Raw genomic sequence first — 23872 nt, 5'->3', positions numbered from 1 at the left:
CGGCTGGCTCAAGCAGCCGAGACAGAGCGGACAGTGTTAAGAGAGCTGCTAATGAGAGAGCTGCTGAATAAAACCACATTTCACCTGCCTACAGCGCTCCGAGTGTTCTTTCAGGTATCACCAATCCACCCACACCCCACGGACCTCAGCATGGGCCCGAGCCTGACCCTAAGCATGACATTTGGGTTAGTCGTGGACCTGACAGATGGGTTTGTCTACCACAAGAGTTTCCATCTTGGCTTCTTCTCATTCAACAAAACAATAGGAGGAAAGAGAAAGAGAAGTGTTAAAAATGATCATGAAAACATAGTATTAATAACACACACACACAAGGTGGCAGAAAAAAAATGAATACACTATTCCTAAGGGCAGCAGTGTAAAACTAAAGCCCAAAATGTAGACAATGAGGTCTTTATGTATCCTCTGTTGTTAATCATGTTCCAGAATCAATGTTTCTGAGAGAACCATGAAGAACTGAAACAAAGTCCTTAAACAAAGATTGGCAATTTCTGATAAGGGAAAAGCTAAGGCAAGCAAAGAAGAGATTGTGGCATAGAAGGAACACCTGCATCCTGGACAGCAGCCTGGCATTTATTTAGCAGCACTGCTAACATACGTATGTATACATATAAGATCACTTAGCAATATGTATTTACCAACCACTGATGTACTGCTTATTATTTTCCACTCACTGTTCTAAGCCCTTTTTATAAATATTAATGCATTTATTATTCATAACTATCTTTGGAAACACAGAGAGGTTAAGTCACTTGCCCACAGTCATTCAGTGGGTGAGGGTCAGGGAAACTCTGGCTAGCTGGATCCAGCTTTTACATTCGTAATCTCTACATTCTTCCTATCCTTCTCTGAAGAATGCTCTTGGTTCCTGCTCCATTTGAAGCCTACCTCTCCAGCCGTCCAGTTATTCTGCAAGCCAACCTGCATCTCAACATCCTTCCAGTAATTTCAGAGTTGGTCTCTTGTTTGCAATTAAGACCCCTGACTGATTCAGTCCCAAATCCAGTTACAAAGAAGAGTATTATGTGAACACAAAAGCCTCCACTGTATCCTGCCCCAATAGCAAGTCAATTACGTGAGGAACACTGAGAAGAGGCAATGGGTGGGGATAGGCAGGGGCATGCATGTTTATAAACGAGCCAAATCCTTACCTTACAATCAAGAGCACTTGCAAAATTTACGAAAGCAAGAAATAGTGGTGTTCATTCTCAGTTTCAATGAGGCAAGTGAATTTCATGTGATCAGCTACACAAGTTCATGGTTTTCTACCAGAGTCTACTCTGACAAACAGCTGTGAGTATCTTTAAGCCACAATTCCCTGGACTTCACACACATAGAAATTTAAGAAATGGGAAAAGCAGAGGTAGATAAAGGGAGTAAACTCTCTCCTTTATATCCAGTCAGTTCCCTCTCTTCCCACAAGAGCTATCTTCTACCTCATCTTCCCACACCTACCCCAAGGCTGGGCTTGAGGACAACTGGCACCATGCTGACTGGGCAATGAAGGTGGAGACCTGGCACTGGGCAGATGCAGCCTGGGGACAAGGTGGGGTGGATGGGGCATCTACTTCCATTTTCCGGGAGGCCACAAAGCCTTATCAACTCTAGGGTGGGAGGATACACAGAATGGTCAGACTGCCATCTAGTTCTCCTTCCCTGAACCAAAACAAGAAACAAGAAAAAAAACAAAAACAAAAACAAAAACGAAACTTCCAAAGCTGTCCTGGAGGCAAATACCACCATTTAGTCATTTAAAAAGCAACTCCTTTCCTTCTCTGTCACATAAGGTAACTTGTACAACAGAAACAACTTTTCATACAAACATGCAAACAACCATACTTATAATTTCTTAAATAAGAATATCGGGAATCTAAGAGACTTTCTGTACAGAAAAGACAACCTTTGGTCATATTTCTGACAGACTTCTAGTCCTCTCAACACCAGAAACCTATTTGGTGTTCTTGATGACTTTTAGTTTTTTGTTCAAACAGAAAGCAAATTACTGAATCCTAGGATCCCTTCCTTCCCAACGCCCAGACTTCTTATTCCCAATGCCTCCATCTTAGATCAGGCCCTCAAGCCCTATCACCTGGGCAACAATCCCTAAGTGACTTCCCTGCCTCAACCTCTCCTTTCCCCACTCTGCACACTCTTCACAAAGAGACCAATCTTTCTAAAGAAATGCTTTTGTCAACTGACGGTGACTGCCACCTTACATCTGTTACATCATGTCCACATATAGTCTCACCTTTATTCTGCCCCAAACCATGTATCTACTACATGAAGTAGTTCCAAAATGCTCATGTGAGGCACAATACGAATAAGGGCAATGAAATTTAATTTCATAAAATTAAATTTACTTAATTATGAAGAAGAGTCCTTTATTCTGGTGGTACAGAAACAGGCTATACCCTACTGGGAGAAGACTGAACTTAAGCAAAATAAAGAAGTTAATTATCAATTATGTATGCTAGACAGTGGTAGAGGAACAGGGCATGGAGAGGAGGTTGATGTTACAATTATTAAGTACAGTGGCCAAGGGGTCTTCAGACAGCCAGCTGGGAAGGGGTCCCCAGAGAAACTCCAACCAGCCTGTGCACTGAGAGGAGTGTGCACTGGGATGGAGCCACAGAAGTTTGTGCCATCTGCAGCGGGGAGGAGCCTGGCTTCTCCTCTTCCTGGGTGGAACCTGGGATTCAATCTGCCAGGTGGGAAGTGCACAAGCAGAACTCAGGCTTTGCAGAGGATTCCTGTTTCTCTTTTTACCCAATAAACCCTGCCCCCCTCACCTTTCAAATTGTCTGTGAGCCTAATTTTTCGTGGCTGTGTGACAAGGACCCCCATCTTTAGCTGAGCTAAGGAAAGAATCCTACAACAGGCTCACAGAGAAAATAGCCTTTGAGCAGAGAGGTGAATGGATATCTTGAGAAAGGGCTTCAGACCGAGAAAACAAGTGCACAGGCCCTGAGGTGGTGTCACTGCCCAACGTGTTCATCTTGCCTGCTGCCCAGATAGAGCCAAATTGTCAAGACAGGGGAACTGCAATACAGAAAGAGTATAATACACATCAAGCTGGCTAAATGGGAGACTAGAATTTTGTTATTACTCAAACCAGCCTCCCTGAAAACTTAAAGGCTAGACTTTTTCAAAGACAGTTTGTTGGGCAGGGGCTAGGGTATGGGTGCTGCTGGTTTGGTTGGGGATGTAATCGCAATCATAGAGGTGTGGAAAACAGTCCTCTAGTGCTGACTCCGCTTCTGGCTGGGGATAACAGGACCAGTTGTCAAGTGTTGTGGGTCCAAGTGGGGCCATCAGGTCATTAGAAATGCAAAAGTTTTAAAAGACATCTTAAAAGGCCAATCTTAGGTTCTACAATAGTAATGTTATTTACAGGAATAACTGAGGAAGTTGCAAATCTTGTGACCTCCAAAATGGCTGATAATTGGTTAACTATACCTACATCTTAGCAGAATTCAGGACCCCCTCATAATCCTAAACTTGTGGCCTTTTATTAGTTTTATAAAGGCAGTTTAGTTTGGGGAAGAGCTATTATCATTTAAACTATAAACTAAATTCTCCCAAAGTTAGCTTGGCCCACGGCCAGGAATGACCAAAGGCAGTCTGTTAAAGGCAAGATAGAGTTGGTTAGGTCAGATCTCTTTCACTGTCATAATTTTCTGTTACAATTTTTACAAAGGTGCTTTCAGTGGGACCATGTCCAGTGTGATGGGCAAAGCCAGTGGGGAGTACAGCAGTGTAAGAGGACAATACCGTGGCTCTTAGATCTGAAGAAGAGACTGTCTTTTGTTTATAAAGCACATTGTTTGCAATGTCAACACACCACTCACATTTATATCTAATGTAAAATATGTCAGAAATCTCTGGGCAAATCAAAGTACCTATATGCAACCTCTGTTGCCTAATAACTAACCCTGATTGTTATTTTACACTTGGCTTTGTTCTTTTCATACTGTAGCAGCAAGTTTAATTTTTTGAGATCAAAGAACTGTCAGTAGCATAATTGCTCAGTAAAAGTATTTTTAGCAAGTCTTCATTAGAAGGATACTTACCTGCTGCATTTCATTTGAACTAGCGGATCTATTCTACTGCTGACAGATTGCTTTAATTTCTTCCTTGAGGTCTCAAAGAGCAGGTAAGCCTATTTCTCAGAGTTGCAACCCAAATTATTAGTTTACCTGTTATGCAGCACATAAAATAAGTCAGACACCAACCTTACCAAGGTAATGTAGCTCTAAATCTGGTGGGTAGACAACTCCCAGCTCTTAAATCACCTCCACACTGAAGTTTTGCTCTCATTCCAAACTCAGAGAGGTAGATTCTATACCTTTGCACTCCCCAAAGTATTTTCTGTTATTTTATGTTCTAACATTGTAGTTATACTATGCATTTTGAAATTTGTAAAATTTTATAAAACTAAACCATAATACAATCAACATGTTTACCTTCCCCACTGGACCTTGAGTAGCTAAGGACTGGGATAATTCCTTTAGTCATTTGTGTATTGTCAACGTCTAATGGCTAAGGTAGACATTCCTAACATTTGTGCTTCTTTTATCCTTCAAGACTCCTGGGAGGATGACACTTTGTTGGTCCCTTAAATGACTGAGACCATGTAACATGCTTTGACCAATGAAATACAAGCAAAAGTCACCTTGGCCAGAGTACTTAAAAGCCCATGTGCAATTCTCCATTATTTCTTCACATGCTGCATTCATTGTGGAGGAAGATGGTGACAGGGAAACATACACACAGAGCTGCTGTTATAGCTGGTAGCTAGTCAGACATGAGCAGGGCAGAAGAGGCACCCCCACCACCAGGAATGTCAGAAGACCATCAGGTGAGGGTCAGGCATTTGTTAACTGTCTCTCTAAAATAATAATTGATCAGAGCCAGCACCAGGGAAAGGCAGTCTCCAAATTCATAGAAAAAACCTGAAGCTGGTGATCAGCAGCTTCCAGATAAGATTTCAGGAGGTGGATGAGTGGGCTCAAGCATGCGCACTAAGAGGCAAAATGATGGAGTTTAAATGGTGTATGACCTTACAGGAACACTCGACTGGTAAGGGAAGAACGCCTCAAGTGAGCATGCATATAACTTCAGTAAACACTGCGTGCATGCGGTCCCTCCAAACTGCTAGCAAGCAACTGCAGACACTCCACCCCAGAGGAAGAATCAGCGGAGAAAGGATGCAACTGTTCAATAAACCTTCACTCCTGCTCTAAAACTTGCTTCGGTCTCTCACTCTGCCTTATGCCTCTCAGTTGAATTCTTTCTTCTGAGGAGGCAAGAACTGAGGTTGCTGAAGACCTGTACAGATTCACGGCCAGTAACATTGCCACATAGAAGACAGCTCCCCTGGAGAGCGCCCGGATGCAAAATGTTTTAGTAAGAAAGAAATAAAGTGTTGTGTTAAACTACAAAGTTTTTGTTGGGGTTTTGTTATTGCAGCAAAAGCTAGACTATCCTGATGGACACATCAGAGAGTAAGTGCATGATACAGATTTTAGAAGGAAGAAAAGATACCAGGAAATGCAAAAGAGGGTGACTGCATCAAACGGCAGTCTGGGATGTGAGGGACAGGTGCTGCCTGCAGTACACACAACAACTAAAATCATTAATCCACTTTCCTTTGTCTTGTGTTTAGCCTTATATTCCCAAAGCTATTATAATTGTTTAAATAGAAGCTTCTACATTTATTACAATCATTACGAAATGAAACTGGTTTTGACTTTCACAATTTCACTTCTCACCTGAGCAATACCTTCTCATATGTATCCTTTGACCAAGGCAGAGGTCACTATTTAAAGCAGGTAGTTTTGGAAATATTATGCTAATCAGCAATCAACACATTTGTAACTCTCCACCCCCTAAAGCAGACCAGGTGGATGGTTACTCAAGCCTTTGCAACAGTTCCCCTTTTCTTCTTATGGGAAGTGAGGAATGTGAGAACTTAAATATTCTAAAAAAAATTAATAGATTGGGTGGGGTGAGGGCTTCTCTGATGGTTTTAACATGCAGAGGTGTGCTTCAATCATCCAAACTCCTGAAAAGGGCATCAAGCACCCTCTCCCATTCCAAATGGAGCCCTCAGCTGGGGCCAGGCAAACTGATGGTTTGGTGCCAGGATGAAGAAACAGGAGTGCTGTGCTGGGAAACAATGACAGCAAACAAGCGGCTGAGCTGATTCAGAGAAGAGAGACTGGGAAAACAGCCCACCAGAGAAGCCTCCAGGAAAAAAGCTCGGGAGAGGAGAACAAGACAACAGGGACCACAAAGCCAAAGGAAACCTAACCCAAAGTGAAGATGGATAGCTCATCCAAGGGGAAGTAAGGAAATGAATCTTCACAAACCAGGAAGAAGGCCGATCAGAGACTTCTGAAGGCCAAACCAGAGAAGGAGATGGTAAGCACAGAAAGTGGACCTGAGTCTCTGAACAGGAAAAACTCCTTTCCCAGCTAGGGGGATAGGGAGAACATTCACTCTACAATGGAGGTGAAAACAAGATGGATTTGCGGGAACCATCCTTGCCCCAGGGTCTGAGGCTGGAAAAGGGATTCCTGCATGTCTGGGTCCCCCAGCCCCCACAGCCCCTCCTCCACACTGAGCTCCTCCTTGTTCCCTGACCAGGGCTTGGATTCTCTTACCAGGGTATTCTGCACTAGAACCCCTCTCCTCTTCCCTCTGGTCTGTTCCCACTAAGAGGTGATGCACAGGCATGGCCACTTCCTGGAAGCCTTCAACTAGGAACGCTCTACCTCCTTCCTGGCAGATTTGGACTCCTGTCCTCTGGGCTTCCATTTGCTTGTCTTCTCCAGGTACCCAGCAATCAAGCTTTATTGGAGAAATGACCAGAAAGAAGAGAAAATGGAGCAAAACCAAAGGATTCATACACTTGAACTTGTGCCACACTGAGTAACACGAGGTGACTTATCATGATGGCCTCAGCTGCATGAGGTCATCCCTTGACTCCCTCACACATCCACGTTTTCTGACATATAAATATAAGAAAACCCAGTGTATTACTCTGTTTTCACACTGCTGATAAAGACATACCCAGGACTGGGCAATTTACAAAAGAAATAGGTTTAATGGACTTGTTCCATGTGGCTGGGGAGGCCTCACAATCATGGCAGAAGGTGAAAGGCACATCTCACATGGCAGCAGACAAGAGAAAAGAACTTGTGCAGGGAAACTCCCCTTTTTAAAACCATCAGATCTCATGAGACTTATTCACTATCATGAGAACAGCACAGGAAAGACCTGCCCTATGATTCAGTTACCTCCCACTGGGTTCCTCCCACAACACGTGAGAATTCAAGATGAGATTTGGGTGGGGACACAGCCAAACCATATAATTCCACCTGGCCCCTCCCAAATCTCATGTCCTCACATTTCAAAACCAATCTTTCCTTCCCAACAGTCCCCCAAAACATTAGCTCATTTCAGCATTAACTCAAAAGTCCACAGTCCAAAGTCTCATCTGAGACAAGGAAAATCCCTTCTGCCTGTGAGCCTGTAAAATCAAAAGCAAGTTAGTTACTTCCTAAATACAATAGGGGTGCAGGCATTGAGTAAATACAGCCATTCCAAATGGGAGAATTGGCCAAAACAAAGGGGCTACAGGCCCCACATAAGTCCAAAATCCAGCAGGGCTGTCAAATCTTAAAGGTCCAAAATGATCTCTTTTGAATCCATGTCTCATATCCAGGTCATGCTGATGCAAGACAAGGGCTCCCACAGCCTTGGGCAGCTCCACCCCTGTGGCTTTGCAGGGTATATTCCCCTCCAGGCTGCTTTCATGGGCTGGTGTTGAATGTCTATGGCTTTTCCAGGGGCACAGTGTAAGCTGTTAGTGGATCTACCATTCTGGGGTCTGGAAGACAGTGGCCTTCTTCTCACAGCTCCACCAGGTGGTAGAGAGCTGTCCCCCAGTAGGGACTCTGTTTAGGGGCTCCCACCCCACATTCCCCTTCCACAATGCCCTAGCAGAGGTTCTCCATGAGGTCCCTGCTCCTGCAGCAAACCTCTGCCTGGGCATCCAGGCATTTCCATACATCTTCTAAAATCTAGGCAGAGGTTCTCAAACCCCAATTCTTGACTTCTGTGCACTCACAGACTCAACACAACATGGAAGCTGCCAAGGCTTGGCGCTTCCACCCTCTGAAGCCAAAGCCTGAGCTCTGTGTTGGCCCCTTTCAGCCATGGCTGGAGCAGCTGGGACACAGGGCACCAAGTTCCTTAGGCTGCACACAGCACATGGACCCTGGGCCCTGCCCACCAAACCACGTTTTCCTCCTAGGCCTCTGAGCTTGTGATGGGAGGGGCTGCAGTAAAGGTCTCTGACACCTTGGACCTTTTTCTGTTTAACAACAGAAAAACCCTGGAGATATTTTTCCCATTGTCTTGGTGATTAACATTAGGCTCCGCATTACTTATGCAAATTTCTGTAGCTGGCTTGAATTTCTCCTCAGAAAATGGGATTTTCTTTTCTATCACATTGTCAGGCTGCAAATTTTCCAAACGTTTATGCTCTGCTTCACTTATAAAACTGAATGCCTTTAACACCACCCAAGTCACCTCTTGAATGCTTTGCTGCTTAGAAATTTCTTCTGCCAGATATCCTAAATCATCTCTCTCAAGTTCAAAGTTCCACAAATCTCTAGGACAGGGGCAAAATGCCACCAGTTCTTTACTAAAACATAACAAGAGTCACCTTTGCTCCAGTTCCCAACATATTGCTCGTCTCCATCTGAGACCACCTCAGCCTGGACTTTACTGTCCACATCACTACAAATATCTTGGGCAAAATCATTCAACAAGTCTCTAGGAAGTTCCAAACTTTCCCAAATTTTCCTGTCTTCTTCTGAGCCCTGCAAACTGTTCCAACATCTGCCTGTTACCCAGTTCCAAAGTCGCTTCCACATTTTCAGGTATCTTTTCAGTAGTACCCCACTCTACTGGTATCAATTTACTGTATTAGTCCGTTTTCATGCTGCTGATAAAGACATACCTTGGACTGGGCAATTTACAAAAGAAAGAGGTTTAATGGACTTACAGTCCGCATGGCTGGAGAGGCCTCACAATCATGGAGGAAGGTAAAATGCACGTCTCACATGGTGGCAGACAAGGGAAAAGAGCTTCTGCAGGGAAACTCCCCTTTTTAAAACCATCAGATCTCATAAAATTTATTCACTATCACAAGAACAGCACAGGAAAGATCTGCCCCCATGATTCGGTTACCTCCCACTGGGTTCCTCCTACAACACATGGTAATTCAAGATGAGATATGGGTAGGTATCTATCCAATTACCCAGAAAGAGAGGGAAAAAAATTCCAGGGTTGATTTTTCCTCATAGAGAATTTTTCTTACACCTAAAGAATTGTAACAACAGAAAATTTGAGATTGGGGGCTTGTTTTCTCTTTATATATTTATTAAGACAAGGTATTCAGATGTTGATACCCAATCTTTACCACCCCAATATTATTTATAAAAGCTCCGAAATAGTTTCAACCTAGCATGACATTTCAATATAAAAGAACTAATAAACACACAGAATTGGTATTAGTATGTGTGGTAGTCCTGCTTCATGGTGAGGTTACTGTAGAAGATGATCTGGTTGACCCCCCAAACCATGAAAAATGTGTTTTATCTCACCAACACGCCCATTGCTGGAACCTATGGGCAAAGGAACCAAAGGTGTAATTATCCTATTGGACTATTTGTTACTTCATGAACGTAGTTTTGGCAGGCATTTCAGAACACGTTCAATACACGGTGAGAAAATTTAGCAAGATCAAAGTCCCACATAAAGGTTTTATAATTCCTGTGTATAAGCTGACGATGCTGAGGGTGTCTGCGGAAAAAAAAAGCAGGGGCAGAAAAAACATTGCTAGGCAACTGCAGAGAAGGAATGCCAACTCCTCATATAACAGCTTCTCCGATTCCAAACTCTAGCCACCCAGGTTTATGCACAGAAATGGCCCTTGATTCACATTCAAGTAGTCCTAGCTTCTAACCAGAGGTCCAGGGACCCCTCAGGACCCTCTACGGTGAAGCCCAGCGTCACTTTCAAGGCCAGGCCTTCCCTTGCCTCTACCTCTATCCTCCACCCAAAGAGGGATTGGGCCTCTGCCTTGCCATCATACTTGCCAGTGCCCATTCTGTTCACGAGTTTCTTCTCACCATGGCTACACCTCACACTGTCACATTTCCCAGCATGGCTCTTACCTGGGCTCCTCCATCCATCAAGGGTCCTCTAGAAAAGAGCCTATCAAAGACGTGTGGGCAAGGTTCAGAGGCCCAAGGAGATGCTACAGCACAAAGGGACCAGTCATGACAAGCCTTGAAACAGTCTGAGGCCTGGCAGCCAAGGGGAGACACAGCTGTACTGGAGGCTGGAGAGAGGTGACACGATTGAGGAGGGACTGCCCAGGGGCAACTGCCATTATAGGTGGTCACAGACACTATAAGCACCACAGAGAAAAAGAGAGCAAGCAGGAAGAATAGATACTCCTGGCCTCTTGCTCCTCCTGACCTACCACTGACTGAACCCAAACCTAGGCCAGAGGGCAACAGAGTCCTGGTGATGAACGTCCACAAAGGCAGCCTCCACGGTGCAGACCAGAACAGGGAAGGGCAGAGAGGACTCAGGATGGACAAACAGAATAGCCAGCATAGCTGCCATGGGCGATGATGCTCCAAATCCTCCCCTCTTTTTTCTTTTTTTAAACTGCCAGTTACTCTGTAGAAACCACCAAGGGGGAGTTTCCAAAATTATTCATTCAATAAAGTTCTTATAGTCAGAGTCCTCTATTTGGGTCTGGCCTTCATCATGGAGGTGGTAAATAGCCAGGCAGACTCCTGACCTAAGCAATGTTCTGATGATGACAGTCACAAAACTTTTGAGGCCTTCTAGTCCAGTGTTACGAAGTGTGGTCTGTGGATGCAGCAACAGCATACCCTAAAACTTGATAAAAATGCAGATGGTTGGGCCCTGTCCATGAGCTGTTGAACTTTGGTTCTAAGGCTGAGGCCCTGGAATATGTGTTTTAACAAGCCCTCCAAGGATTCTGATGCAGGCTTCAGTTTGAGAAGTTCTGCTTTAGCCCCACCCTTCACTGCAGCCTGAGGCTAACCTCTCAGAGACCCTGGACTGAGACGCTCAGCCTAAGGGGCTCCTGACTCTTAACTTCCTCATGATGACCTTCAGCAGGATACCAATTGTGGAGCCTCAGTTTCCTTACTTAATTTCTACCAATATAACCAGTAAGATCTCTTTCAGCTCTTCAGAGAGACTAACTCTGGAATCGCTCAGATCTGCAATTTCAGGCACTGATGATGATGAGAGCAATGACAACAGCAGCAGCTCAGGCTTACTGAGCATCCTCTACATAACTAGGTGGGCACTGCCTATGATTCAGACAGTGAGGCCGCAGCATATAGAAAAGCTCAGTAACTTTTGAGTCTATAAAAAAAAAAGACTTTATTCCAGTTATGAAAATAGTAAAATAACAATGTATATGAAAGCGCTTTGTGAAGGTAAAGCATTATATAAATCACAACAGAGTGAACACACAACTACAGATGGGCTTTTTTAAGATCTAGCTTCATTTGAGATACTCAAGGTAGATTAGAATATGTCTAGGCAGCTTTTTTTTTTTTTTTTTTTTTTTTTTTCTTAAGAGAGTTATGTGCCAAGAGCAGTGGGAAATTTGAATGCTTAAACAGTATCCAAAAGAAGAGAAAACCACCTGGTAAGATCTCTGACAGACACATAGGGTTGCTGCCGCTAAGTACTCTTCTGACACCTCTCCCAGAATTCTGTTTATGGCCAAACAAACCATTTAATCTTCTAGAAACAGATTTATAGATGTGTTCTTTTTACTCTTTTGATATGACAGATTCTTGATTTAATTAGATCCCTTTCCCATTTTCAAATGCTCCCTCTGCTAATGCATTAACTTCTCCCTCTCCAACTAAAGAGATGTGGTTAATATTAAAGACCCACCTTTCCATTTGTCTAAGATTTGGCCCAAAGTGTCCTACTGGTTGAGTTGTCATCTCAACACAGAACACTGCTTGGACCTTGGCCAGACAAGGAACAAGAAATAAAACCTGATTCCCTATCCCACCATTGGTTCCCATGATAGAATACTGGTATTCCATTTTAGAGACAGAGACTCACAGAGGTTATTTGATTTACTCCAGGTCATACAGCTCTTAAGTGGTAAACTCATTTTAAAAAATGTTCTCTTACACCCACAGCCAAATTGCATTTTAATAGATTGAAACAGGCATCATACTTTCCCTAATCTCCAAAAGTTATTATTATATCCTCTTCTCAACGTAAAAAATTTTTTTTTGCAAAGATTTCATTCCTATGTACAAATTCACAGTACAATATAATGAGTCAACCATTTGCAGTGTTTGTTCATTACAGTCAACATTTAGAGTGTCAAAGCAAGCAGAAGCAATAAGCTGTTCACTTCCCTCAACAGTAACGAGAGATAAAATAAATTTACCGTCAGCACCAAAGTCCTAAGTGTTAGGCAATCACAAGTATTTGCCTGTACACCTCATAACAGCTGCAGGTAAATGATTTGACAAGGTCAAATTCAACTGAACAACAAAACCACCAATGGACTGAGTTTAAGTTGCTAGACCAGTTGGAAAAAAATACAGGAAGACAACCAACTAGAATGCAAAAACCCTGGTTTTCAGAATTGTAACTTCAGTAAAGATTTGTTTTGCCTTGTTAGAAATCCTGAATGATATTTTCTCTACAGATAATATAAACAGTACAAAATGAAAAGGATTTTATAAGCAAGAAGTTAATGTCCCATGAACAAAGCAGATGAATACAAAACAGATTAACTGAGTCACAGAAGGTAAGATCTGCCAACTCACTATACAAATTACGGTGACTCAAAGGCATGTCTATATCTAATGTCATTTAGTTGTATTCATCGTTCTCAGTTTTAGGAAATTTATATGGAAAGTTTAACTTTTAAATTTTGCTTTCCTAAAAAAAGCTGTAAGAAAACTGATAATTATGTACATACACACACAGACACACACACATATATATTTTAACAACCCCCCCCACTTACAATTTTGGTTTCTTCCACCTTCAACATTACTCTAAGGCTATTAATGCTTTTTGTAGGAAAAAACTTAAATTTATTCTCTTCTGACATTTAAATCATTACCTAAGCAATATCAGTGTTCATATAGATTGTTAATATAATCTTAATTTACATTTTTCACACTTCATAAATTGGGATTGTTTGTACACCCCATGTTACAGCTGTGATTTACTATGATATTTCTATAAACTATGTAGCTATATTTTTAAAATAAAAAACATGGCTTACCATAGTTCCTTTATTCAAGGACACCAACAATTTTAAGATATACCATCAATTTAATAATAGCTTTATAGGGAGCAAAACAGTAAGTAGTTCTTCAAATGATCACAGCAACCATAAGATACATCTCAATTTAGAGAGTGTCAAAATGAAAAAAAAGAGACTCTAATCAAGGACATACATTAATGATCTTATTTAGAGAGAGGATGCAGAAGAAGTGTTATACTGTATAATATGGAGTCAGCCTTCTTGGGTTCAAATTTGGCTCCTTCTCTTATTGGGTGATCTTAGGCAACTCAACCTGTGCCTCATTTTTCTCTTTGGGAAAAGAAGACCATGAGACCATCTGTGACATAAGATTGTTGTTACCAGGTCTAAATGAGTTACTGTTCTTAAAGTACTTCAAACAACCTGACATGATAAATGTTATATTAGAATTTGTTAAGTATTAATAGTTATTATCATTTTCAGCACCACCACCTACCAGGGCTTACCGAAGCATTTGCTATATTTGGAGGTGAATGATTTCCAACTCAACACCAGTAAAATATTTTGATTAAAAAAAAATTTACTAGCAACTGAATGAGTACTTATATCAAATTTTTAGAGGAAAAGGAGAGAAAAGGTAAAATAATTGTAAAACCATGATGCTGCTTTCTGGAAGGCAAGTTAGAGAAGCACTTTCTAACCAGGGGTCTTGTGGCACAGGCTTCAGAACATCCACAAGCCCTCTGAAATGAGATGCAAAATTATGTCTGAATGTGCATTTCTTTTGCTGTGATATCTTTTGATTCTTAAAAAGGCCTGGAATCCCCCCATCCAAAACAAAAACAATTAAGAGTAATTCCATGCAGGTAAATCATACTGCATTAAAAGGTAAATATACCAAAATTTAATTTCATTAAAAGATACTGTGTATTCTCAATGATTTTATTCTATTGTAAATAGGTTCAGTTACTTTGACAGGTATGTGTACTTCCAACTTCCTAATCTCAAGTTGCTTAAATATCAAGCATGTTACCATCAGAAACATAAATCCTGGGTTACAAGGAACTCATTCTACCTCTTCCAGTTTTCCATACAGGCCAGAAAAGGAGCTTGCATGCCTTATAAATCTCCAAGTAGATGTGTACTATGAAGCTGAGAAAACAATGACTTCTAGGATGAGTCATCCCAAACCTTCATGTTTCTTGTCCAATGGCTGGTATTGCTGGAAGATGACTGACAGCTACTCTGCTCAAGCCATGGCCAAAGCTTGTGAGTAAAGACTGATCCCTTCTCATGAAGATAGAGGGTACATTGGTGGTTACCAGAGGCCAGGAAGGGTAGTGGAGAGGAGGGGATGAAGACAGTTTGATTAACAGGTACAAATATACACTTAGATATAAGTGATGGATTGGGTACGGTGGTTCATGCCTGTAATCCCAACACTTTTGGAGGGCGAGGCATGCGGATCACGTGAGGCCAGGAGTTCGAGACCAGCCTGGCCAACATGACAAAACCCCATCTCTACTAAAAATACAAAAATTAGCCAGGTGTGGTGGCACATGCCTCTAATCCCAGCTACTTGGGAGGGAGGCTGAGGCACAAGAATCGCTTGAACCCAGAGGTGGACATTGCATGAGCCAAAATGGTGCCATCGTACTCCAGGCGGGGTGAAAGAGCAAGACTTTGTCTCAAAAAAAAAAAAAAAAGTAATAAGACCCAATGTTCCACAGATCAGTAGGGGCCAGGAGCAGTGGCTCACACCTGTAATCCCAGCACTTTGGGAGGCTGAGGCAGGCAGATCACTTGAGGTCAGCAGTTCAAGACCAGCCTGGCCAACATGGTGAAACCCCATCTTTACTAAAAATACAAAAATTAGCCAGGCATGGTAGTGGATGCCTGTAATCCCAGCTACTCAGGAGGCTGAGGCAGGAGAACCACTTGAACCCAAGAGGTAGAGGTTGCAGTGAGCTGAGATCCCACCAATACATTCCAACCTGGGCGATAAGAGTGAGACTCCATCCAAAAAAAAAAAAAAAAATAGGATGACTGGATGACTATAATTTAACATTAATTGATTGTGCATTTCATTTCAAAGTAGCTTCAAGAGAATAATTTAAATGTTACTAGTGTAAAGAAAAGAAAAATATTTAAGATGATCAATATCCCAATTACCCTTGATTATATTAATGTATCAAATTATCACATGTACCCTGAAAATATGTATCAATAAAAATAAATAAATGACTGATCCCGGAAGCCATTACTGAAGAGAGTGGAAAGAGAATGAGCTGTGCTTTACACTAAGATTTGAAATGTTTCCTGCATCCATTGTTTCAAAATACCGTATGTTGTTATCCTTTCAAAGTTTCAGACACGATATTGCAGACAGGCTACAGTCTTTGAAATCAGGTAGTTCTGGGCTCCATTCTTTCTCTGCTATTTCCTAGATGGTTAGCCATGGGAAAGCTTTTAACCTCTCTGGATTGTAATTTCCTCAGAGGTGAAAATACCTCTTCCCTTCAGGGGACTATGGAGGTTTCAATCTGAAGAAGACCTACCACAGTGGCATCTGTGGATTTTCCCTCGTCCATACCCATTAATGAATGATTTATCATAATAATGATTTGCCACAACAAATTAAGTCATTGATTTCAACTGTTTTATCTTCATATAAAATCTTATGATCTCTCAAAAAGTACTTCCAGATCACGTATCATTACTGGAATTATCTATACTCCTAACAAAGATTGTTATGCAGTATTGAGGCAAAAAAATCACAAGTGCTCCAAGTCACTAACAATGACTTATTTCCTACCTTTCCATCTATTGCTAGCTACACAAGTTGCCAATTATTGCCACATCAATTTAAGAGAAAGTGCAAGTATGAAATGAAGCCTATTTGTTACGGTATCAGTATTTAGACACCACCTAAAATACTCACTATATGTTAGGATATCATGTGCTTTTAAAAAATAGAATCCAACATTGCATATGAAAGAAAAATGTTTGTGTCTAGATTTCTATAAATATGTCCATGAAAGTCCTTTTGCCTAGAGTAAGCATCCTGCCAGGGGGATAACTATTTAAGTTCCAATGTACCCAACACTTTATATTATCTCTATTCATGGAAAAACCTGATCCACTGTGTATTCTTGTATTCTTCTTGTGGAAGAAACTGAGGCTCAAATGCTCAGAGAATAACTAATGCAAAGATAATAAGTGATAGCACTGGGATTCAAATCCACTCTGAAGCCACAGCCTGTGTCTTTTCCTGGGATCTAATTATGTCACCAAAGTGTGGGGGTTGGGAGGGAAAGGAAGAAATAAGCAAATAAAATATTAACTTGCCATTGAGTTCCTTTGCTAGAATTCACATGAAATTAAATGGATTTACAGTTTCTTTTCCTTCTTCCCAAATAAATATTTTTGAAGTTGGCATCCACAGAGCTTTATTTTATCTGTAGCCATAGCTAACATAGTTTTACACCAAGGATCAGGATAGTAGTTTGTCAGCAAGCAGAGGCAGCGAAGTCAATATTTCTCAAATAAGTTCAGAATGTGTCCCTCATATCTGATCTGACTCACCCTTCCTGGCAGATGCATGCCTCTCTTAATGGCCTTTATCTTCTGGCTGCCATAAGCAGATGAGAACAAAGTAAGCTGGGTGAATTCACAAGGTTTTTGGATAGACCTTGATCAAGTGAGCATGGCTGATTTTGCTTATGACACATGGATGCTGTTTTGTTTTGTATTTTAGTTTTTTGTTTTTTGTTTTTTTTTTTTTTGTAGAGACATGGTCTTGCTTTGTTGCCCAGGCTGATCTTGAGCTATTTTTAATTTAAGTAAATATTAGTTACCTTTCACCTATAACCACAATGCTTCTCCCCACTTCCCCTAAACCCAATATGTCAATAATAAGCTTCTGTGTGCTCAAACAAAAGTTAAAAGTCTGACATTATTAATAGCATTTATTTACCTCTCTCAGAGTGGTAAGATAATATCAGCAGGTACTATAAGGCTACCATAGTTTAGAGTAAATAGACCCTTTGCCCTCTCAATGCATTTGAGGAAAACTAAAGTTAATTCAGAGCATGGACTTGGCTCTACGGAAACAGGATACCGAGATGCAAACCTCCCTTCTGGCACACACTCTGTAACCTTGGGCAAATTACACCTGTGTTTCAGTTTCTTCATCTGTAGAATGCAAATAGCAGCATCTAACTCAGAGGCTTGTAGTGAGAGTTGGAGTTTATATCAGAATATGCATGGTACATAATTAAGTCCTATGATGTTAGCCATTGATTTCAATTTAAATACAAAGAATAAATGACATGCTTTGCCTGTAAAACAGGTGCCTAAAATGGTGATACATTGGCCATACTGGTATATAATTTGGATCGGTTTCTATTTCTCAATCAACAAAGTCAAGTTTCTAGCAGAGGAGGGTATTGAGTCAGAGCTAAAGCACTCTAGCTTGGACAAAGGGAAAGGGATATTTTGTTCCTTTCTGAGAGGGAATCATCTGGGCAAAGAAAAAGAGAGAACCTCATTCAGAGGGCTACCAGCTGTTCTTCCCAGTTTCTCAATTTTGAAGAGCACAGGCCATAAGAACCCTGGCAAGTGAAGGGTGGTTAAAGAGAATTAGGCCCTTCTGATGACCAATCCAAAAGCTGAGAATCACTGAAGGTCTTTGGTGAGCAATTTGGCACAATTGGTGAATCATGCTGGCTGCTGTAAATGAAACAGATATCAAGACGCTGAAGACAGTGGCAGAGGCTGCAGAAAACATCACAGCAGCCAAAGCCCAGAATAACTCAGTCCCAGCATTTTGACAGTACATATAGAAAAAGGGAATAGCTGTTATCAGGGGGAATCAGTCTTAGAAACTACCTGATGAGAAAGATTTCATTAGGGGGAAAATATCAGTCTTAGAAACTACCTGCTGAGAAAGATTTAAAAAGAAACAAAAAAGTAAGGTAGGAGGCTTAAGACCAAGAGAAAAATAATGCAACCACTAAGAGAGGTAAAAGATGGGGAAATGAACGATTGTCAGTTTAAAAAAAAAAAAAAATTCATCAGTGCTCCTTGGGAAAATGGCTGATTTCAGGGTTTCAGGTCGGGAGCAGCAGAGTATGGCCAAGATACACTTAGAATATCTTGTGCCAGAAAAGTAAGAAAGGTATTTGAGTTTACTGGCCATTTAAAAAGTATACAGGAGACAAAGATAAACCAAGCACCAAAAAGGATATTGACTGAAGTGACAGAAACAAATACATTAAGATTCATAAGTTCTTAATGACACTTAAAAAAGAAAAACTCACTGGTTCTCACTGGAGGTTGTTAAAGCACCAAATCATTACTCTGATAGTTGATAAAAGGAAAAAATTAGGACTTTTCCCTGTCTATCCTGCACATTGTGAATTTCAGGAGACCTAAATAATTTATGAGGGAAAGTTCTTTATAGACCAAATTCCAATTAATAAATGCAAGAAGAATGATGGATTTAGATCATTGCCATTTTGCAACCCCTAATGAAAAGGATCTAGGCTACAACGATCTGTAATACTAAAATCATTAAGTAGAAGGCAGACAGCTAAGTGACACTACCTAAACTCACGAATCAATCTTTCCATCTCAAAAAAGAGAGATATCCAGACATTATGTGTCTCATGATGTGATGCAATAGATTTTACACAGCACCATCAATGAAGGTTACTTGTCTTTGAACCTGAATCTAATCAAACCTCTATATCTAACTGCCAGATCACAGGAAACAGAGAATAGAGGAACAAGCTAAACATCACCACAAGGAATCAGTCCAGACAGTAGGATGTTCTACAGCACAAATGAACCACTCTCTTCTGCAAATCACTGGCATGAAAAAAGGGAGGGGAAGCTGTTACAAAATAAAATAGATTTAAAATCCTAACAACTAAATGCAATATGTGGACCTCGTTTAGCTCCTGTTTCCAACAATCATAAGTAAAAAGACAACTTTGAGAAAATTTGAATATGGAAATTATATTTTTAAATTATTAATATTTTAGGTGTGAAAAAGGCAAAGTTTGGCTGTTGTTTTTAATGCCTTTATCAGGACCATAAACTGAAAAATTTGTGAGTAAGACAACATGATGTATAGTATTTTGTTTTAAAATGCACTAGCCCCTACAAAAGTGTATGGAGGGGGAAAATAAATGAAACAAGACTGGCAAAATGCTAATAACTGCTGAAGCACAGGTGTTCATTATACCATTCTCTCATAATCTCTGTTATACAATTAAAAAAATTAAAGGGTTTTGTCAGGAACTCAGGTTGTGCATTACTTTGCTACTGATTTTTAAGAGGTAATTAGGGCCCTCCCACAATGTACAACTTAGTCTTTCCCTCATTTGTCTTAAAGAAGTGCAAAGAGTCTTAACCAGTATGCATGCTGAATTCAACACAACTAGAAGTGACTGAACTGAGGAACCAAGGAACTCAGGCATATTAACCAAATGACAGTTGGATTTTTTCCTAGTAACAGATAGCCTACAACATAGTGAGACCCCCAGTCTCTAAAAGAAATAGGAAAAAAAAATCAGCCAGGCATGGTGGTGTGTGCCTGTATCCCAGCTCCTCAGGAGGCTGAGGTGGGAGGACCGCTTGAGCCCAGAAGGTCAAGGGTACAGTGAGCTGTGATCACACCACTGCACTCCAGCCTAGGTGACAGAGCAAAACCCTGTCTCAGAAGAAAAAAAAAAAAAAAGCCTATAATGCATCTGGGTTGAGCAACACAACCCACAAAGAACTTTGTTAATGTCAGTTGATGTCAGATTGTCCAGGTTTGTGGGAGCCCAGGGCAGCATGGATAAGGACCGCACATATTCCTAAATCAGATCTTGGTCAATATAGGAGATGAAAACTTAACCAACTTATGTAATGCACAAAGCTGTGTCTTTACTAGTGGTAATGGATTTCTGTTAACTTATCCCTGAAGTCACACAGCTCCAGTCTGGAGGTATGGCCCATGAGACACAAAGCTGAAGGTCTACAAAAAGATCTAAGCCATGATTTGTTTGCATTAGCATCACTGCCCAATCCAAGGTGGTTAACCAGACAATCCCAGATGCTAACAAGTCACCAACCAACCAGTCTGATACATATTCTACTTGTATCTCTTTCTTTCAAACCCCATGTGTTTTGGACTGTTAAGTGTATGACCCCTACAAAATTCTTATGTTGAAGCCCTAACCCCGAATGTGACATTATTTGGAGATGAGGCTGTTGAGAATTATTTAGGGTTAGACTAGGTCATGATGGTGGGGCCCTCATGATGGAATTAGTGGCCTTATGAGAAGAGGGAGCCCTCTCTTCCTCTGCATTTACCCAGGGAAGGCCATGAGAGGATATACGAGAAAGTGGTCATCTGCAGGACAGGAAGAGAGCCCTCACCAGAAACCTCATCAGCCTACACATGGATCTCAGGCTTCCCAGCATCCTGAACTGTGAGAAAATAAATTCCTGTTGTTTAAACCACCCAGTCTGTGGTATTTTGTTATGACAGCCTGAGCTGCCTAAGACAAGTTCATATTTCACTTGTTTTTCTCCTTCTTTCAACCCCCTTCCTACTCCTTTGATGGGGAAGATTCCAAAATCACAAAGGTGCTTCCAAGGCAGAAGAAAGGGGAAAAAAACAGTCAAATAAATAGTCAAAAAGTATAGGTTTCCAACATTGGAAAAACTGACAATCAATCTTCCTTCAATAAAAACTGGCCATGCACTTAAGAAATATGTTTGGAAAGTCCCAAAAAGAAATAATACAGTATTAGAATCAAAGACAGTTAATAAAGCACACATTCTTTGAGGTAACCACATTTGGAGTAATTAAAAAATAAAAATAAATAGGTATATTGACAAGGCATACAACACCATCCCAGGCAGCAAGAAACATGAGTATGAATGCAAATAAATACTATAGATCTATTTATACAGAAACCCTCCGCAATTCTTGTCGCAGACTGCCTGGCAGCCCTCATGTCTTCAGTATTCTGTGCCATGAAAAAGTAACCGTCAAGGATAACAGAAACATAATTTGACCTACTTTTCCCTAGACTCCTGCAAAGTCTATAACTCCAGTTCTTGTTTATTTCGACACCACATCTTGGGGACACATTTCCTCACTTACTTTGCAGGCAATCCTAAATGCCACACATTAAGGTCACTTGTGGACAATTCCTAAACTCTCTGGGTCACCGACTTTAAGAATGTCCCATCACACACTGAGAGTCCTCAGAACATCTTCTGAGATGGACCTGGGATAGACCATTTTCCACCTGAGATGGAAAATGCCTAGGAAAAGAGAGATGCAGCCTCGAGAAGCTGAAGACCTACATCAGTTCAGACCCTTCCCTACCCAAAGGAGGGTGCATCAAAACAAGTGGTTATCCCTCACTCTCAAGTTTACACAAACCCATCTCTGAAAGAGCTAGAAGTCTCCTAGTAAGGTCTTGTTTTAAGTCAGACAAGACTGCATTTTAAAAATTACAGCCAAACGAGAAAGAAAAACCACATTGATGCAGCTTCTCATTAAAGACCACTTAATAATAAATGTTTAAAAGATGAGTAGAACCCACCAAAGGTGCCGCCAAACCCTGGTGAGCAGGGAAATCTGAGTAAGTCAGCTCTGTGTCCTGAGGCCCTGGCGGGGCCTCCTAGGTGGCTTCTTAAAGATCCCAGGAGACAATCAGCAGACCTTCCTGCTTCTCTTAAAAATACAAAACATGCCTGACCTGCTGAGGTCATTAGATGCACTTAGAACTCAATGAGGGACACTCCTTCACCAGGAAATCATATCTGAACACACCATCAGGAAGTCAATATTGAAGGTCCTTGGGGGCGTGCACCCTCCTGCTCAAGAGGGTATCCAGAAGAATTAAGTGCTGGAGACACCGGAACCCAGGAACTGGAAGCTCACCCAAGAGCTTCCGACTCCTGGGTCTCCCCCTCGGCGGTGGAGACCACCAAAACCAGTCTCGATGCCCAGAGCTTGCAACAGGACCTCCAAAACAAGCACACACGTCGCATGCGTCCTGCAAACAGGGATGCCTCTCGTGGGGCCTGAAGCTTGCGGTTGGGACAGGGCTGGCTGGCTGTTGGACGCTGGACACCTGCAGCTTCCCCTCCGAGAAGAGGCAAACAGCTCGTCTTCCGCCGATGCCCGGTCCCGCAGCCTGAATCCGGGGGCCCTAGGGTTAAGTCAGGTGCAGCTTGCGGGGGGGGGGGGTGTGGGGGCGGGGGAAGCCGTCGCTCAAGGGGTGGCACCTCAAAACCCGCCGTCCCGGGCCCCTCGTCAGCCGAGTCCGGCAGAAGGGCGTCCCTTCCGCCACCTCCCCAACTTCCAGACGCCCCCCTCAGCGGCCCGGGGTAGTGGGCGCGGGCTCCACGTGCGCGCCGCCCGTGCCCACTCGGACAGGGCCGGGCCACTCACCCGGCCCCCCGCGGCGCTCCGCTTCCTCCGCAGCGTGAGCCCGCTCCGCAGCAGCGCGGGCAGGTCCCTCAGCCGCGGCCGCAGCGACGCCGGCGGCTGCTCACGCTCGGGCTCCCGGGCGCTGGGGCTGCGGCGCAGGGGGCCGTCTGCCGCCACCACCGCCGCCGCGGCGGCCAGGGCCGGGCTCTCGCACGGCGGCTGCATCTTGACGGAGCCCACGGCCATCCTCATGCCCTGACGGCGCTGCGGCGCCGGCGGCTCCTCTCCACCGCGCTCGCCTCCGCGCGCCGTCCGCGCCTTCGCCAGGAAGCGAGAGGGCGCGACTGCGGCTCGGGCGCGGGGCGCGCTGCCAGCCGCTGCCCATTGGCGCGCGCCGCGGCCCCCGCGAGGCTCAGCCCCGCGCACCTCCCCTCCCCTCCTCTCTCCTCCCATCCCCGCCCAGGTGCGCCGGCCCCGCCCCGCCCCGCCCCGCCCCGCCTCGCCCTTTCGCCTGCGAAAGCTGCCTGGGACCTGTCCACCTCGGATCTCCCACTCGGGACCCGGGAGGAAGAGGGCACCTTGGGCACCGGCTCACCCACAGGTGCAGAATTCCCAGAATCTCTGGCAAACCCGCTCTTCTGTCCTGTCCCTGTCCCCCTACCCCTTAGGCTGAAAAGTCCTGCTTCACTTCTTCGAATAGCCAGGGATTGACTTGGACTTCAACCAAGTGTGCTGGAGAGTCGTCAGCCCTCCCGCGCGTTTTGCACAGCCTGGCCCCTCATCGTAATCTTTACTCCTAGGAACCGTTTTGGCCAAGGAACTTCAAAATAGACACGCTACAAGGCAAACACCATGAGGCAGAATTGCTTTGCGCCGACCCTTCTTAGCATACGCATCCTTAACGGACGAAGGGAGAAAACTTTTGTTGGTTATGATAGGTGTTGAGCAGAGTAGCTGCAAGTCTGGTGACCTGAAGGTGAATCTCTGTTAGCATGTCAGAACCTGACCTTCCCTGAAAGCCCGCTGCTGTG

General features: G+C 42.9%; 1 protein-coding gene across 1 annotated transcript in view; it reads right to left on the bottom strand.

The window, feature by feature from the left end:
* RAPGEF5 (Rap guanine nucleotide exchange factor 5) overlaps positions 1 to 23191 on the bottom strand; it is a 239890-nt gene extending 216699 nt beyond the window's left edge. Inside the window, exon 1 of the mRNA XM_054495020.2 lies at positions 22863 to 23191. Within this exon, the coding sequence (XP_054350995.1) occupies positions 22863 to 23093 (231 nt within the window). The 5' untranslated portion in view covers positions 23094 to 23191. The remainder of the gene's footprint in view (positions 1 to 22862) is intronic.
* Positions 23192 to 23872: the final 681 nt, after the last annotated feature.

This window comes from Pongo pygmaeus, chromosome 6 (assembly GCF_028885625.2).
Source record: "Pongo pygmaeus isolate AG05252 chromosome 6, NHGRI_mPonPyg2-v2.0_pri, whole genome shotgun sequence".
NCBI classification, from domain to species: domain Eukaryota; kingdom Metazoa; phylum Chordata; class Mammalia; order Primates; family Hominidae; genus Pongo; species Pongo pygmaeus.
This window is presented reverse-complemented; position numbering and strand designations above follow the sequence as displayed.